General features: G+C 37.3%; 1 protein-coding gene across 5 annotated transcripts in view; it reads right to left on the minus strand.

Moving 5' to 3' along the window:
• Positions 1–19,274, minus strand: part of TLE4 (TLE family member 4, transcriptional corepressor) — a 162,813-nt gene that overhangs the window by 72,252 nt on the left and 71,287 nt on the right. For 4 of the 5 annotated variants that reach the window (XR_006354093.1, XM_043976252.1, XM_043976253.1 and 1 more), the window contains 2 exons: positions 10,434–10,638; positions 9,059–9,075 (listed from right to left, as the gene is read on the minus strand). Coding sequence is in view for 4 of the 5 variants with exons in the window: in XM_043976252.1 (XP_043832187.1) it covers positions 9,059–9,075; positions 10,434–10,638 (222 nt within the window). In the remaining variant the exon portion in view is untranslated. The remainder of the gene's footprint in view (positions 1–9,058; positions 9,076–10,433; positions 10,639–19,274) is intronic. The other variant, XM_043976251.1, reaches the window with a different exon arrangement.

The raw sequence follows: 19,274 nt of genomic DNA on the forward strand, positions 1-19,274 counted from the left end.
GTCAGGATCTCTGGCTTTGGAGCCTCATCTTGTCTCCACATCTGGTAAATACATCATCAGGACATGGTGATTGTCTTGGTCTCAGGCACTCACCAAATCTGAGAGGCCGTGAATACACATGGCTCCCACACCAGGAGGTTGCATCAATCAAACAATCGATAAACCTTTATTAAGTGCCTGTTATGTGCCAGGCACTTTAAAAAAAAAAAAAAAAGGAAAAGACAGTCCTATCCTCAAGGAGCACATAATCCAATGGGGAGGGGGGGCAAGTGGTCCAATGAGACTACAAATATATACAAAGCAAGCTACATACATGATAAATAACAAATAATTAATAGAGGGAAAGCAAAAGAATTCAGAGGGATTGTAGAAAGCTTCCAGTAACATCAAAATGTAAAATCAAATTTAAAAAAGGATTATGCTTGGGGCTTAAAGGAAGTCAAGGAAACCAGTAGGAAAAGTGGAGGAGGGAAAGTTTGCCAAGCATGGAGGACAGCCAGAGAAAATGCCTAGAGTTGATGGAGAGAGATTCTTGTTTATGGAACAGCCAGGAAGGCTGGTGTCACTGGATCAAAGAGTAAGTGTCAGAGAGTAAGATGTCAGAAGACTGGAATGGCAGAAGGGCGCTAGGTTATGAAGGGCTTTGAATGCCAACCAGAGCACTTTGTATTTGAGCCTGGAGGTGAGAGGGAGATGCTGCAGTTTATGAAGTCAGGGTGGTAGTGAGGGGGTGTGTGTCACATAGTCAGGTCTATGCTTCAGGAAAATTCCTTCAGTGGCTGAATGGAGGGTGGATTGGAATGGGGAGGAACTCAATACAAACAGATCCACCAGCAGCTACTGCACTAGTCTAGGCACGCGGTGATGAGGGCCTGCCCTATCTAGAGTGGCAGCAGTGTCAGAGGAGAGGAAGGGGCCCATATGAGAGATGTTGCAAAGGTGAAATCGACAGGCCTTAAGCTTGGACATGGGGGGTAGGGGTGGGGTAGAAGAGACAGTAAGGAGACCATAATGACACTGAGGTGATGAACCTGAAAAACTGGAAAGATGGTGTTGCCCTCTACAGTAAAAGGGAAGGTACCTTGAGACTGGGGGTGGGGGGTGGGGATGCAGGATTGGAGGTCAGCAGAGAAACTGGGACAGCAAAGGTAGATTTGAGAATGGTGAGCCTAGAGATGGTCATTAAGTCCAGGGGAGCTGAGGAGACCACCAGATGAAGTAGTATATAGAGAGGGAGAAGAGAAGAAGACCCAGGACAGAATCCTGAGGAAAGGATACCTATGGCTAGAGGGCATAATCTCAATCAGGGAAGCTGAGATCAATCAGGTTCTGGGTGTGGGCTAAGTCAGGGAAAATGCTGAGCCCATCATACTTTTATACCTAGTAGGAAATTCGATAAAAATGTGCCCTTTTAATTTGATTTCATTTATGACTATTTCTAAGAAGCAGTGTTACATTAGAGATAGGAAGGACTGCCTCTGAGACCACAGGGCAATTAGCGAACTTCTCAGTACTCCAGGAACTCCCTCAGACTCTAAGTTTATAGATAAGCTACCCAGAGAGTGTTTCCACATCAGAGACACAGGATCTGTGTGTACACATGTGTGAAATAATTAGCTTATGCAAAGTCTTTCATGGGTTATAATATCTACTTTAAAATGCTAAATAAGGTCTAATTATACGCAATGTGTTCTAAATGCAATCAAGGAACATGCCCTCTTTAGGTTAAAGTTAAGTGATTTTAGTGAATGGAGATTTGGGGCTCTTATGTTGTAGCTGGTCCAAATCTACAGAAAACACAATCGATTCGGTGGCTTAATAAAAACATAAAAGAACTAAGTGGCAATACATTTAACAACTAGTAACAATAATAATAATACTGGCAACAATATAATTATATGTAAGATATAAAACATATAATATTAACTATAGGATCATGGGTTTAGATGGAAAGAACTACAGAAGAGAAGGTTATGGAGACCCAGGGCAATTAAGTGACTTTCCAAAGGTCAGAAAAGTGGTTGAATATCAGAACTGAAATTTGAACTCAGATCCTTTCTATAGCTGGAATTTACATAATAGTTAAGGTTTGCAAAGTGTTTTTCATACATTTTTAACTTTTATCTTCACAGCAACCCTGTGAGATTGGTGCTATTGTGATCCCCACTTTACAGAAGAGGAATTTGAAGCTTATGGATTTTAACTGGTTTGCCTGTGGTTATGCAGCTGGCTAACAAGGCCCTGAGAAGGCAAACATAGATGGGTCTCACTCCAAATCTAGCATCCTATCCATTACACCACATTGTCTCTTAACCTAGACAGAAAAGTAAGACAGCAGGCTATACTCTGTCAAATAAGTTCCTGAAGTTTCTTACTGGGAAGAATTGTGTTCTTTTTCCTCATAAAGTATAGAAGAAATTATTAGAGAAATAATTTAAAATCTTTATTAGTCCCATTTGATGCTATCTATGTGATCCCAAAGCAACTATTGGTGGCATAATTACTATTTTCCAATATATAATAAAAACAGATGACATTTATATTTAACACATTTCCATTTACAGAGTATTTTGCATAACAACATCATCAAGATGAGAATTATGCATTAAAGGTAAATCATATACGGAGTTCTTCTCTACATTATCCACACAACATTTTATCTTCTCCCTCACCCTCTTTCCAATATTTCCTTCTTTCTTGCCCATTTGTTAAGCCTTTCAGTGGTACCTAAAGGTATTGTTTTAATCCTACTGGTAATGCTATCGACAATGGAGATTGCTGCCCTCCCTCCCCAATTAGAGTTCTATTATTTCTCATTTAATCCTTGTGCAGAGAAAGCAAAGATAAAGGTTTTAAACTGCAAGACAACAACAAAAATTATTTCAGTGAAAATGACTATATATTGCTGCAATATCAGATTTTAAGGAAAGAAGAAATCTAGAAATATAAATACAATCCGTTTCAAGAATTTGAATTAAGTAATATGAAAATGTTCTATAAGAATATCTAATCTTAGAGGAAGAGAAATCTGGGAAAAGTGTATGTTACCTACAGGAAAACACTTAAGGGTACAAAGTAAAACTAAAAAGGTGGGGAAAATTATCTAAAATTAGTTGGCTAACAAGGGACTTATTAAATATAAATAAATAAATTAAAATAAAAATAAAATTCCTGATGTGGAAGAGAAAAGGGTGAAAAGACAAAAAAGAATAAGAAAACAATAAAATCAATTTCTTTAATAAACTGCTTGACTGTGTGTGTACCTACAGAAAGATTGAAAGGGAGAGACAAGATATATATATATAAAATCTCATGTTATGTGATATACATGTATTGTACTTAAATATATAAAGAATGTATGTGTGTTATATACATGTAGTATATAAATATACATATATTGCACATATATTTATTTATACATGTTTATAAATATTATGAACACCAATAATAATTGAAAATTGGGCTAAAGTTATTATAGTCACTATTTCTTTTGGAGACTGTATAAAAGCACTGATGAGGGGCCTAATATCAAAAGTTACAACAACAAAACCTATTGTTTCTTACTAGGGGAATGACCCAGGCTAAACTATTGAAACTCTGTGAGCCTCAGTTTCCTCTTTTGTTAAATGAGGAAGTTGTACTCAGTAATCTCTAAAATGCCCTTCTACTTTTGGATTTAAAATTCCATGAATTGTCTATATCCAAACAGAAGACTGAACCCCTCCTTCCTTTCTCAAAACAATGTCAATACTTCTATGACACAATGGAGGGAAGGGTCTATTTTACTTGTGGCTACAACATATTTACTCTCAGAGCCTAAAGGCTCTCTCAGCTTGGGTATATTTCTATTTGAGCAGTCTTCAGTCTTCTACACTCTCACCCTAAACAGTTTTCAAAAACACTGCTTTTGTTTACTTCTCTCCTCTTTTATATCCCTGGATCCTACTTTTATGCCATTCTCAATCTATAGTAACCCAAATTTAATTATTCCTCCCTCACTCTACTGCCACAACCCCAAATGCTCCCCCTCCCTAACAAAAGGCTTTGGCCTCAGGTCTTCTGAATTGGGAAGGAAGGAGGGGAAGGAGAAAAAAGGGGGGCTACAGCATTGGGAAGGAAGGGAGGGAGGAAAAAAGGGGGGTCTTATTTTCTCACACATCTCTTCTCTCCCTTCCCTTCTCCTTTCCAACTGCCCTACCCTGTTTGCCTCTACCCAGAAACAAGACTGATAAAGGATAAGGAAAATTTAAAGGACATGTAATGATAGACACTACTTGGCTGAGTTTACAGAGACCTACTTTCATTTTATATATAGGAAAAATGGTAGAAAGAATCACTAAGTCCCAGAACCTTATTTTAAAAATCTAAGAACACAGACCATTAGGCGGCTACCTCTTGAAATTACAGATAGGTGCTTCCCCCAAGTTGTCCCCCCTCCCCCAGTGATCTTCTTAAAGGACTATGGAAAATAGGCAATCTTCCTGTTAATCCAAATTAGAACTCCAAGTAGCCATATGATCAAGTAAGTGTGGACTACCACATACACTTTAATTTTTATGTAAACAGAGCTTTAGTCCTGTACTCCAGGATAAATCTGTACGTCTAAGAGAGTTCAATCTGAAAGAAGAGGGAGGAAAGAAAAATGATCTTTTCTTGTCTCAGCAATCTATATACAGTGAATGCAACAATTCCTTAGACCTAAGTTTAGAGTTGGTACCCAAAACATTGACCCAGGTTTTACTTTGACAGAACAATAATCATGTTTTTAAAAAGTCTAACTAAATCTTAGTCGTGAAAGATCCCAAATTTTACTTCTCTATATATTAATGTACACACATCTGGTAGATATACTCCAACTTAAAAAAAAAGACAAGAATTCAGAGACTATTAAGGTATTTTTATATGAATGCTATTAACACACAATTAGCAAACACATCACAGGTCATATATTTACTTGTGTGGGTCTCAGTTTCTTTATGAGCAAAGTGACCAACATGATCCCCAAGACCTTTGCAACCTAAAATCCTACTTCATAGTGTCTGTGACACTGTGGTGGTTCAATCTCTGTGGTTATCCTTCATTTATTTTTGCTGAAATCATATAGACTTCTTTTATGGAATAGATTCCCCAGCAAGATTTAATTTATGATTGCTCTTTTATACATTCAACTATTTCCACTTAGGACAGGTAGCTGGCGCAATGGACAAAATGCCAGGCCTGGAATCACAAAGACTCATCTTTGTGAGCTCCAATCTGGCCTTAGACACTTACTGTGTCACCCTGGGCAAGTCACTTAACTTGTATGCCTCAGTTTCCTCAACTGTAAAATGAGCTGGAGGAGGAAATGGCAAACCACTCCAGTGTCTCTGCCAAGAAAACCCCAAACAGGGTCACAAAGAGTTGGACATGACTGAAAATGACTAAACAACTTCCACTTATAAGGTAAGGATGTCTCTTGAAGGTTCTGAAGCTATGAATAGATGCTTTCCCCAAATTCTTTGTTTTTGTTTTCTCAATAATTGTCTATGAGGAAAATTGCTGGAAATTTCTCCACTCTCAAAATTAGCTAGATGACTTCAATATCATTGTAGAAACCACACTATGCAAAAGGAATAACGGTCTGAGTATTTTCATTTTGATGCAGTAAACATTCCATGCTGAGGGACTATGTGCCCCTGATAGTAGTTGTCTTACTGTCAGCTCTTAATTTTTGTGTCTTTCTATCTTTGCTATTGTATCTTGACTGTGTCAGCTATGAGAAAGTTTTGTTTCATATTCCAAAACTGTTACCAAAGTAACAAAAACCAAGTGACCCTCACTGTCTTTCAAGATCAGCAGCATCTTTTTTTCATCAAGAGACTGCATGATGCTGGCATAGCTCTATTCAACACCACTTTGGGAGATCATTGCCTTCTAGAAATTGGGGAGCTCTTGGCCTTGCCCTGTCCTCCTTTCTCCAACACATTGGAAAACTACAAGTCCAAATACTAGGCAGAAGGAAAGGAAGGTACTTTCGTCATTGCTTCAGATAGTATTTTTGCTTCACAACCTCTTTAAAAAGAATGTGTCCTGATCCCTATAGCCTGGTGAGGACCAATGAGGTTCCATACATTTAAGGCTCTCATTTTGCTAAGAAACAGGGGCAGGGGACCTAGATTCATGGACAGCTTCTCTCTTAGAATAAGGGGTTAAGTCTTGGTCACTAGGGGGACCCTGTCACACACAACCCTTGTTGTAACTCTCTCTAGCCCAACCCTTACCACACTGAACATAATCACTCTTGTTTCTTACAGCCATTTAAAATTATTCTTATATCCCCACAGTAGTGCTCCTGGATTTGGATTCTTGTTTTCTATCCTGGGGATCAAGCTTATGTTACAGCCCCTTCTTGGATTCAAGGGGGCTTCAAAGACGAGGCAAGTCGAAGTAAGAAATAAACTAGGAAAGCTAAACAAAAGTGAGATAAATAAAAAGCAACTGGCCAACACACATAATTATATTTGGTTTAGCAACTACATAATTCCCACGATGAGAAAAAAAACAGGAAAAAACAACATAACTAAAACACAAGTAAATTTTTTTTCTTTTCTTTTTTTACTTTACACCAATAGGAAAAGCACCTTAATTACCTGAATTTTACAGTATGTCTACATTTACCTTTTATGAGCTATTCTGAAATCTGCCCTGTTTAATAATCTGTGTCGTCAAGAAAACACTTTAAAGTGTCTCTCACAATTAAACCCATCCACAACCTTATATAAATCAAAATTTTGCTACCATATCAAAATGTTACACTGGGGCTGTATAACATTGCCCACATCCTCATTACATGCTACACTAATTACTACCAGCAGATTCAGAATTTTCTGCACATTAGAGGCTTTTAGAGGAGCTATAAAAAATTTCAGGCACCATTAATTTAAATTTGTATTGAAATTTCCTTTTGACAGATGGCCAAAAATTACTTATTATTTAGAGTACCAGAGCTGCCTGTTTGCACATTAGAAGAGGAAAGGGAAAAATTAAAAGCAAGAAGGAAATTTATGTCACGTTCATTACCTGTTAAATGTTAAGGAGCATTATCCTGCATGAATAAATTATTTCATACAAGCACACAGACTCCAGCTGCTGGCAACTGGCACGTTCTGGCTGATAAAAACCATCTCAAGTCACACTGCAGACAATCATAAAAAGCCCCTCTTAACCAGGAGCCACTTAAGGGAGGACAGATCGATAGAACAAGTGACTAACTGCTACCGTGGGCATCACTGGAAACATTTAAGGAAATTAGCAAACTATTTCACCTTGCAAAGCTGGCAGCTATCCCTAAATGCTGACACAATCCAACTCAGGATTTGATAATAGGGTTAAAAAAAATCTATTCATAACTATTGTTCCATAATAAATCAGTACAAAATCTTCAAACCTTTCTTTCCCTTTTTACTTGCCTCTAGTTATAGAGATACTCCAAGCCTCACCCCCAAATGATTATAGATGATTTTAAAATAGCCACTACTCCTCTTTGAGGAAATATAAAATGTAATTGACACATAATATGTGCATTGGAGTAGAGCCATTTCTATGGCCTTCTGGGAGTGAGATAGGATAAGAGTCGGGGGTTTAGTTCACTAACCTGCCTAAAGGTATATATTTATCATATGAAAACAGGGTAGGTTTTCACTATAACTTCAGAATAATCCAACAGGAATTTTGATAGGGTCTCTTTCGGTTTATCCTGTTTTGTAGCTGTAAATATTTATTATTTGATAAGCATATGAACATGTTCTATTTCATATATTTTGCTCAAAAATGGTTTGGAATCTTGGTTTTTAAAATCAATGATAAAGCATTTTAACACATGGTATCTGCTATGTACCTAGAACTGTTGGATGATGCAAAAATAAAAATCTGTCCTTCATACCATAAAAAGTTATACCTGACCAATGTTACATGAACTTCATGTCTGATGATAAATCATGACATTTAGATAGGTATATAAATGTATATTTAAATTATAAATGTTTTTACAAGGTTAAATGGTTCATAATCAACTTTTTTTACATTTTACATGACTTCTTTTTCAAGAGAAAGAGCAGAATTAAATTGGTGTTCAAAGTGTACATAATGGGCAATCTGAGTAGAATATTGTATTTTTCATGAAGATTGCTCTGAAACCTTAAATTGTTTGCGGGATGCAGGGAAGGAAGGCAGAAAGAAGGAAGGAACAAGTCAAGTGACGCCATCTGTATCATGGCAAAGACTGAAAAAAGATTCTTTCCTCTTGGTGTTGGGTAATACTGACCTTCAACAAGACTACAGTTTTCACATTTTGTTGATCTCCTGTGCTGGTGTGTATGTGTGTAAGTAAAAGATCAAACTATTCTCTGAATATTAAAGGGAAACATTTCCCCCAAATAAGGAAAACCCAACATATATCCTTCCTGTTCTATGCTTTGTCTACAAATATCTTCTTAGATTAAATGCCTCAAACTCTGCCCACATGAAGTTTTTATATAGAAAACAAGAATTTTTTTAAGAAATCAAACTAGTTCCTATATTATGAAAATAATATGTATTTCCATATGTACTAATTACTTTATCAAATTGTTTTTATTCATTTATAGATACTCTAAATCTGGGATTCTGTTATTCAACTTTTACATTTCAAGTTAATACCATAATGAAGGACAGAATACAGCTCTCCTGATATAGTACATATTCCTATGTCCTATTTGATAAATTTCTTATGAACAAAGAACAAAAATTCACAAATTTCAATCACCAAGCCCTAAGGTTACTCCAATGACTCAGTTTTTAAAAAATATTATCAACTTTAAAACTATTCTCCAAACTTAAAAATTTTTCATTAAATTTTTAAAAAATCTATTAAACTATGAAAATTACTGAAATGAGATTCTTTTTCTCAAACTGGTTTTAATATGGTTAAGCTAAACTCAATTCAAGGCTCTTCTTATACTGACTGTGATTTCAACTATAATAAAAAGCATTCAGAATAACTGTTAAATAAATGTATTCCTCCTAACAAATGAAGTCTTACCTTTATGGAATCTCTGTCTATGAGCAAAACAGCAGCCACCCGAGCAGAGTAAATGGTGGGAAGAAGGGAAAAAAAAGACAGTACTCATTAGTTTACACAAAATCATACATTTATCACACTTGATCTCTGTTAAATAATAAATTGCAGAGATGTTAACTTTGCTGTGAAGTTAATAATTAATACTGCTCAACCATTTATAAAGCCTAAGTCAACCTTCCTCACTTTTGCAGAATGACTAAAATTAGTTATTGGTATTACTTGATATCCCCATAGAACATTCTACCTATAAAATGGCTTGTAATCCTTTCTGCTATGACCATATCATTAAGGTCTGCTGATAAAAATTTTCAGCATTAGAACCAAGAAACTGAAGCTCAGAGTGAAGAAAATCTTTTACCTGAGGTTATCATTCACACTAAAGACAGATATAAAAGCAACATCTCACATTTTTATAACTCTTACTTTTTCCAAAAGCCTTACTACACCTTCTAAGGCAGATAGCACAAGCATTATTATCCCCATTTCATGGATGAGGAAACTGAGGCTCTGAGAAAAGTGAAGTGACTTGGCTCACAGATCACATGGGTAATAAATGTCTAAGGCTGAATTTGAATCCAGGTCCACCTAACTTCAAGTCATGCTGCTTCAGATGCAGGTCTTAGATATTATGAGCTTCTGATTATAAAATATACATTTTTTTAATCAAGAGAGCCACACTAACTCCCACAATTAAACATTTGTGGGATGTTACCAAGGAGATTTCCATCTATCTTCCTGCCATTAACTAATAAAAATGATTACAAAGCATGTTGCAAATACAAATTGCTATTAAAATGTCTACTTATTATAGCTTATTTTTATTGAAGGTTTTAAAAAGTCTCGCACAGCATAATTACTGCTTTGGCGACTTTTTTTTTTTCATGGGACAATGTGCCTGAATTGGTGAATATACCAATGAGGAAAACTCTATATGAGACTTACTCTTTCAAGGAATTATCAGCAACTCATGTGTAAGAGGTGAGCTGCTGATATGATCACATTCAATGGTAAGCATCTCACTTTGTGGTTTTAAGAGTTGCCTAGGACACTAAGGGGTTAAATGACTTGACCCAGGATCATACAACTAGTACAACTAATAAATTATTAATATTAGACTATCATTAATAAAAAGAAAATAAATTCCTTGCCAGTCAGGGACAGATTAACTCTTTCAGAGCACAAAGGGGCCATCTTCTTAATATACCTCCCAACAATGGACTACTATTTCATTGTTGGGGACATGATCTAACTTAAGTAACAGAGTAAATACTGGGATCCAAACCTCTCTGCCCAGTATCAGGATAACTAAGCTTGACATTGCTATAAGATTTCTCACCTCTTTGGTGATCGTTGTCATGGTGCTTCTTTTCATCTTTAATTGGAAGGTGAGACTGCCCACCCAGTGCACTGGAGAGAGCCAAGAGGCCAGCACTACTACCGATGGGTGGGATGGCAGGTGGTTGAAGACCTGATGGGTGTGGAGTGAGAGGCACTGGCAGACCATGTCCATGTGATAAATGCTGGGCCTGGAGTTGTTGCTGCTGTGAGAAATTAAACATAGATATTGAAATTGTTCCAAAAGATGACATGTGGGGGACAGGGTGAGAGGGAGGGGAGAAGGAGCAGGCCCAAACCCAGCACTCAGAATGGAGAAGGGGAAGTTTACTGATAAAATCTCTAATAACCATCTGTATAAAAATGGAGACAGAGGAAGAATAGGCAACTCTATCCTACATAGGTTATAAATGTCATACACATGGGCTTGCAGGGCATAATTAGATTTTTTTTCAAACAGGAATTAGGTGAATAACTTATATCAACCTAAGTTCAGAGAGATTTCTTTCACAAAGTGTTTACATTTTGTGCTTAAAAACAAAACCTTGGTATCATACATTTCTAATCAAAACATATACGTGAGTAACTATTAAAGCAGTTATGTTGAACAAAAAAAGCTGAAAATTGAGAAAATTAGTGTTAAACAGTTCTCTCAGAACCACTGCACAGCAGGCAGTGAGAGTTCATTTGAAAGAGAAAACCTGAATTAACAACCCAGAAAAGGAAACTGGTTGCAGCAACCGTTTTAAACCCTTTAAGTGTCCTCAGCGGTACTTGAGCAAATTACTAAAGAAAATCTAATGTAGCAAGGCTTGGGTCCTCCTGTAGGCTTGCTCAATAATGCTGAAATAATTGGGCACTCTGTGCACGTTTAGTGATGCTCGAATGAAAAGCGAGAGGCCTGCCCTTGTACTCGTCTCTAGCTGCTGACTCTGTGTTGTGACAGGTTTATTTGAGTGGGACTGTGATGCATGCACCAGTAACTGCGCTGACAAGAGTCTAAAGTCATTTTTACCAGTACACTGGCAACACATAGAGAAAGCCCTTGAGAGGTTCGAATTGGAGTGCTTGACCTCAACCGAGGCCGCATCAAGCTCTGCAATACTAACCATTGTGGGGTGGACGGTTTGTTGTTGCTATTGAATGGGAAAAAGGAAAAAAAAAAAAAGGAAGAGGTAGGAGGATATTATTTTAAATCTCTCTCTCTCAACATGGATCCATTCAACTTAAAAACTTATTGAACAATATTCTGTGAACAAGTGTTCAGTAGTTCTCAGATTAACTTTTTAAGCAAGTGAAAAATAAGTTATTCCTTTTTAAATAAACCACTTTTCAAGTCTGGCTTATAATAGTCAAAAAGACTCTACTATTATTTTCTTCTCCCGAACATGGTTTTATAAAATAGGTCATAAAGAACCAATTCTGGTAAGAACTTGTTCTGGTAAGAAATGTCTTTAAATGCTCTTTTTTAGATTGAGCCAAAAAGGTGTGCACTTTTGAGAAAAATCCTTTCTCTTCTCCCTACCCCCCCATAGAAACCCCAAAATGCAATTCTCTCCCCACCTGGAGAATTCTTTGTCTCTTCCCATTCTCTATTCTCTACTCTTTTTGACTATAAAAATCAAAGTATAACATTAATTATTTCCTCTTATGACTTCTCATGTCTTCATTGGGTAGTTGAGTATAGGACATTACCAAAAAAAAAAAATTAAGGGGAACTGCTTTAAAGAATACATTCACTTAAAAGAAATAAGGCAATTACCCAGATACTTAAAGCCCTCATTACTCTCTTCCACTACCATCCCAACTTGCTTTTGTTAACTGAGTATTTCAAGTAACTGAAATTTTGGTCCAAGTCATCTATAAATGGGTCAATTATTTATATTTCATAAATAATAAGCCTAACAGTCTTATGTAGAAAATAATCATGTTTTCAAAATATTCATATTTCAAAATGTACTTAAATAGATCTTTCTCTATAGAATGAGTCCTAAAATTAAGTCTATTAAGGAACATTTCTGTCAAAACCTATCTTCAGTTGAATATCCATATGGTTGCCTCCCTTTTGCTTGAAGTGAAAATATAGCAACAAAATCATCATATCCTCAGAGTGCTTCACATTTTCCCCATTGTGTCAAGGGCACAAAATAATCTCATCTTTCCATTCAGCTTCGGCCTTTTGAATAGACTGAAAAGATATCCTTAATCTATCCATGGCCAAGAGATACCTCCTAGGATTCACTCTTCTTCCTAGCTTTTCACTTCAAAATAGTTGAATCTACTCTAAGGCTATATAATATCTTGGCCTGTGCATTTGGATCCCATCCCTTGCTCTTCCTCCTGAATATTATTCCTTCATTCATCCTCTCCTCTTTTCCCTCTCCCCAGTTTCCCAAGCATTCATTTTATTCAAAATTTATAATTGACATACTTCAGGAAAGACTTAAAAGCAGCATTCTTGTATCCTGAAATAAAGGCCAGGTCACCCTGTTGTGCTGCTTCTAGTTTCCAGCATCCTATTTTTTCTTCTTTTGACCCCCAAACTTCTGGGGAGAAAAAAGGAATTTATCCTATATTCGCTGCCTAGCACCTACCAGGTAGGAAGGGATTCCTCCCTAATCCCTTGCAAACTCCCCTCACTAATCAATTTATAACTATCCTATATCACCAGACTACTTAATTTCTAAATCGGATGACCTTTTCTCAGTCCTAATTCTCTTTGATTTCTCTGAACCCAAATACCCCAGCTTCCAAAAGCATTCTACTATTTTCAGTTCAGACGACTCTCACCTCTCCAATCTCCAGGCATAGGCCTAATCTCTAATCTCACCTTCTCAAATGATTAACAAACATTTGCCCTTGAATGTCATCATTATCCACAAACAGTTGTGGATAGGCAAGGCTAATCAAAACTAAGTTATTATTATTGTTAACAGACAGCATTTTAAAGTAGGCAAAGCAGTTTACACACATTAACTCATTTGATCCTAAAAGTTTTCCTTAACTAGAAGTCAACAGGTCCTGCCAATTAGTGTCAGACCTCAAGAAAATCAGTTCATCTTTCTGAGCCTCAGTTTTCTAGTCAGTAAAAAGAGGGAATTGGACTAAATAGTCCATTAAGTCCTTTCTCCAGCTATCTCCTTAATTGCATGATTCTATAAGAGTTATTGTGATGTCCATTTCAGAGACAAGGAAAGTGAAGCTCAGAGATATTAACTATTTTGCCCATAGTAAAATGCTAGAGTGTAAAAGATGAGATTCAAACTCTCATCTTGTTGGCTATAGGCCCTAGACTCTTTCAAGGAAGGCACACTGGTTCTCAAATTGAATTTATCATTACCACCCCAAAACCTCATTTTTTTTTTAATCAAAGGAAGTCATGCACTAGAGTGAAAAGAACACTATAATGGCAACTAGTGACCTAGGCTCTACTACTCCCCACTCTGCTTCTAATTAGATGTATAACCTGATCCTTGATACAAAATGTAGACTGGCTTAGAAGGTCCCCCTCCAAGGATTCCTGCCATCCCGGGCATTCTATGACTCTTCTCATTCTTCCAGTCATTCAAATTTGAAACCTCAGGGATCACTGTTTATGCAGTCTTCTCTACTGCTGCCCATCTGTGTATGTGTTTGTATAGCTACTTGTGGCAGACAGAAGATTTAGGCATATGATAGAAGAAAAGCGCCCTAATGCTTAGAGCTATCCAAAGGTGGAATGGGCTACCAGGGAAGGATTCCCTCTTCTTACTAGAGGTTTTCAGACAGGGGCTGTATCACAACTTTTGGGTGATGCTATAGAGGGTGTTCTATCCACTGTGCCACCTAGCTGCACTATACAGCAACACACTCATACATACCCCTACTTCATAAGATGATTTTAAAAACAGAACTTTCCAATTCTCACAAATTGTTATTTCAAATAGGTTTTTGTTTGTAAAATGTTCATTATGATATGTAATATGAGCTATATGTGTATGTGAAAACCAAGCTATCCCCCCCAAATCAACTGTTTTGGGTATGCCCCCCCAAAAAAACACCTAGAAAATAAAGTAGATGATAACTATATGAAGTTTGTTCATGAAAGGTTTTCTATAGGATAAAAGTAAATTGTCAGCCTTTAAGTCAGATACATTTAACATTTTAACACAAAATAGAAAATGCTATATATTTTGTAGACATGTTAAAAGTCACAAATGTTATCTTTAGATGTTTTCACCTTCCAACATACAATGGCACATATAATATTTACAACAAATGAATGATTCCTGATAGTTCAAACAGTTGGTTAAAAGATACCTTTTGCAGAGACAACATATTGCTAATTGGCATATAAAAGCAGCTAACCATACCCAAAGCCTACTTTTAAAAAGCATTTAGAGTGATCGATTTTAAAACATTCAAAAACAAATCTGGAAAAACAAACAAAAGAAAGACAAGAACGCTAAGCTACAATGCTAAACCAGAGACCCCAGATGAAACATGCTACCTACCCTATGACAAAGAGGTGATATACAAAATGAGATATGCATTTTTGGACATGGCTAATGAGGGCATTTTTTTTTAACCTGGCTGTTTTTTTTTTCTTTTCCAGTGAGGAATAATTAAAGTGCTTGATAATTAAAATAAATTAATTTTAAAATAACACCAATGAAAAAACTTCAAGAGTTTCCTAGTCAAAAGTATTCCACTTAAGGCCAATTTTCTTGGAGAAGAATCACATTTCTCCAAGATGTTTTACAATCAGCTTTGAATAAGAGCTACTCACAGCTTCCTCCATACTAATGTGAAAGCCCAAGGCCATTATCCAAATAGTCTTGACACTCTCCTATAACCTATAGCCATTTCAAATGTTAATTATAGGCCAATTAACCTTCAATGGTCTACTACTTTATCCTCCATCTGCACAAAAGAAATGTAAAACTTTACTGCATTTTATGGAGAAGAAAAGAAATGCATATACTGCACTGGTTGGCTTCCATTCTGTATTGTGTATTCCAATTCTGTATTCAACACATTTTGACCAGAAAAAAAAGGCTTAGGCACTCTAAACTTGCTTGGCACTTGTTGCACTTGCTAAAACCTGTCCTGTATGAGTCAAGATGCCCAGCATCCCGTCTCTCCAGATGGAACAAAGACTGGCACATTAGTTGCATGGCAGCTCCCACTTAGCGCAGAACCCCACATATTTTGCTGTGAACTTTCTTGTGCTTTTTTTTTTTTTTCCCATTTTCACATAACCGGGAAAATTCATGATCACAACACCAAATCCCAGGAATATAATCACCCCTTCCTTTCCCCCTTGGGCTTGGATTTGCTTCTGAACAGATCCTTTTCACTTTAGATGTTCATTGAATCACTATGGGAAAACTGAGTTCACTCCATGCAGTAGGAGACAGGGACTGCTTGTTCTAAGCCATCAAATGCAATGGTTAAAAACTCTCTTGTCCATCCCTAGAGTACACTAGTGTGGTCCTTCTGTTGCCTCAGGAGTGTGGGATTTCTGGGATTTGTGTTAGTGTCTTTTAGTGTGGGAACAGAGCAGTAACAAAATATTGGATTGAAAGTAGAGCCTAGGGCAGCTAGGTGGCGCAGTGGATAAAGCACAGGCCCTGGATTCCGGAGGACCTGAGTTCAAATCCAGTCTCAGACACTTGATACTTACTAGCTATGTGACCCTGGGCAAGTCACTTAACCCTCATTGCCCCACCAAAAAAGTAAATAAATAAAAATAAAAGTAGAGCCCAGTTAGGCTCATGGAGATCTAAGGGAACTTTCTGAAACCTTCTTCCTCCTCTTCACAACTGCCCACCACCACCTCAGCTGCAGCCTCCGAAAAGGCGGCTTCTTTGCTTCTCTTTTGAGTTCTGCCTTAGCCCTCTCAAGAAAGGAAGCAGCAGCCTGGGTGTGTTGTGGGGGGGGGGGGGGAGGGGGGAGCGACTTCATGCTGGTCCCCCGGCAAAACATTCTTAGGTGCTAGGAACTCATTATTTCAGATAGCCCAGCAGCAGCCTCTCCGTCCCATCCCCGAAGGAAATGGATGCCTGTACTTAAATCTGGTTTGAGATCCCCCTACATATCCCAAGATGAGCAGTTATCATGGCTGGGGATGTGTGGTGAGGGGAGGGGAGGAGAGGGATGGGTGTAGGAGTGGGAAGGGGTGAGTAAAATGAGAAATTTCTGGGGTTCAGAAATGGATTATTTCAATTTACATTACTCCTTATGGAAAAAATTCATTCAGTACTCGTCATTTTCACCATTCGTCATGCCATCTGGAACCAATGAAAAGAGTACAGAGGTACCACTATAAACAGAACAGAGTAACTCAAAAGGGTGATCAAATAATTTAGGAAAATAACAGCACCTCAGATAATTGTAAACAAGAATCTTGGGGAGAAAGGGGACAGAAGGAAAAGAAAGACAGCAAAAGGAAGACATCAAAGCAAAGAGGAGGCATAAAAAATGTACAATGGAGGACATATGGACATGGTCTATTTCAATTAACAAAAAGAAAAATAAATTGAATGTTAAAAGAAATAAGCCCTTAAACAATCATAAGGGAGAGAGGTTTTTGTTTAAGAAAATATTTATCTTGAATGAGATTTTCTACTTTTGGTGTCAGATATAGGGCTGCCTAAGCCAACTGGCACAATTACCCGCCTTGTTGTTTCTTCTTCAGATGAATAATTTCATTAAACTCTTCTGCCCCAAACCACACCACAAAAACTCCATTTCTTTTTTTCTTATAATCTCCATGTACTATTTAGTCAGCTAAGTAATGTCAAAATGGATTGTACTAAAATGTACAGGAGCTCAATTATAATGATTAATCTAATGCTGATAAATAAGTCCAGTACAGTAAAGTTAAGGATGGCAGACAGCTAGCTGGCAACAAACCTACTTTAAAACCTCTCTTTTAACTAAGAAATATTTCCTTGAAGTTATTTCAAATTTGAGAGAAAGGGCAAAAAGATACTATAAATGATATCTTATGAAATGCTGGATTTCCATCACCAAGAAATGTCAATGAGTGGTTCAGTGGGAAGAACAATTTTTTATCCAAAGGACCGGAGTTCAAATGATGGCTCTGATATTCATTACCTATTTGACTCCAGGTTAGTTACTTAACCTCTCTGTGAAGTTTTTCTTTAACTATAACATATTAATTTGGGGGATTATACTACACGATCTTTAGAATTCTAAATCTAGAAACCTATGAAGAAATGGAGGAAATTGAAGTTTATAGAGGTGAAATGGAATTGAAATAGCCTACCAAATGTCACCCAGCCAATCTTTCACAATGACACCAAAGACAAAGAAAATACAAAACATCTAAATAAGGCTATAGTTTTTTTAAGAGGTCCAGAAAATACAATAAAAACGTTAAATTCTACCAATTCAGAATCTGTAGTAATATGATGTAGATAATTCAAAGTTTACCTTTTCCATATATAATGCAAACATACATATACCCACATAGAAAGTGTTTCCCAAATAAAAGTAGAAATTAAATCTGAAGAGCTTATTTATCCTTCTTAGTATATTTTAAAGGACTTTGACACCTTAATTTTGTTGTAAGAATAAGTACTGCTAATTACAAATAAATTTCATTAATAAACAATTGCTCTAATGACCAGATAACAGATTTTTTAATCCCATGCCAATTTATAAGGGGAAAGTATGTTCAATTATTCAATTTTCTCTTTCAGTAACAAGTATCACCCATTATAAATAAATTTAACATTCTTAATTTGAATATGATTAATTTCAGGCAGATCTTGGCCATGTTCCCTACAATCAATCAATCAGCCTTTATTAAAGTGCCAGGCACTGTACTAAGTACTGCAGATACAAAAAGAAGCAAAAGACATTCTGGAGGCAATAGGGAGCTACTGAGGTTTACTGGTGGAGAGGGTGGAGGGGACGGGAGTGAGACATGATGGATCCTGACCTGCACTTTAGGAAACTCACTTTAATGGCTGAATGGATAATGGACTGAAGTGGGGAGGGACTTATGACAAGTCCACAAGCTGGCTCTTGTAATAATCCAAGTGTGTGGTGATAAGGGCCCACACCAGAGTAGTGACAGTGTCAAACAGAAGAGAGATGCTCCAGATGAAATAGACAGGCCTTGACAAAAGATTGAACACAAGAGCTAAGAAGTCCAGGATGACCCCTAGTGTGTGAGCCTGAGGGACTTGGAAGATGGTGTTGCCCTCTACAATAATGGAGAAGGGGATGAGGGAAAACAGAGGTTGTCCTAAAGCATTCTTAGGTGCTCAGAGCTCATTATTTCAGACAGCCCCGCAGCAGCCTCTCCTCTATATACAATCCCACTCCATCCCATCCCTGAAGGAAATGGATGCCTGTACTTAAATCTGGTTTGAGATCCCCCTGCATATCCCAAGATGAGCAGTTATCATGGCTGGGGATGTGGAGGGGAGGGGAGAGGAGAGGGATGGATGTAGGTATGGGAGGGGGTGATGGGATGGAGACAAGGAAGTGAGGAGTGGGGGGAGTTTAGGATTAGTTCTGTTTTGGACATATTGAGCTTAAGATGTCTACTAGATATCCAATTCAAGCCATCAGAAAGGTAGGTGGAGACATGAGCCACCCCAGAAAAGCCTTTTGCCTAAACTATGCCAATCCTATCCCCTCCAGTTACAGAATAATGATCATATCAATTCTGTCACTGTTCTGAAAAAGGATATAGCGATCCTTTTGCCGTGGCCTCATTACTATCCCTATAACTCTCCAGACCAGAGCTACCATTCCCAGGCTACCACTCTGGCTCCCCTATTAGAAGGTAGGTTCTTTGAGTATAGTGACTGCCTTTGCTTTT

This window comes from Dromiciops gliroides, chromosome 1, assembly GCF_019393635.1.
Source record: "Dromiciops gliroides isolate mDroGli1 chromosome 1, mDroGli1.pri, whole genome shotgun sequence".
NCBI lineage: Eukaryota > Metazoa > Chordata > Mammalia > Microbiotheria > Microbiotheriidae > Dromiciops > Dromiciops gliroides.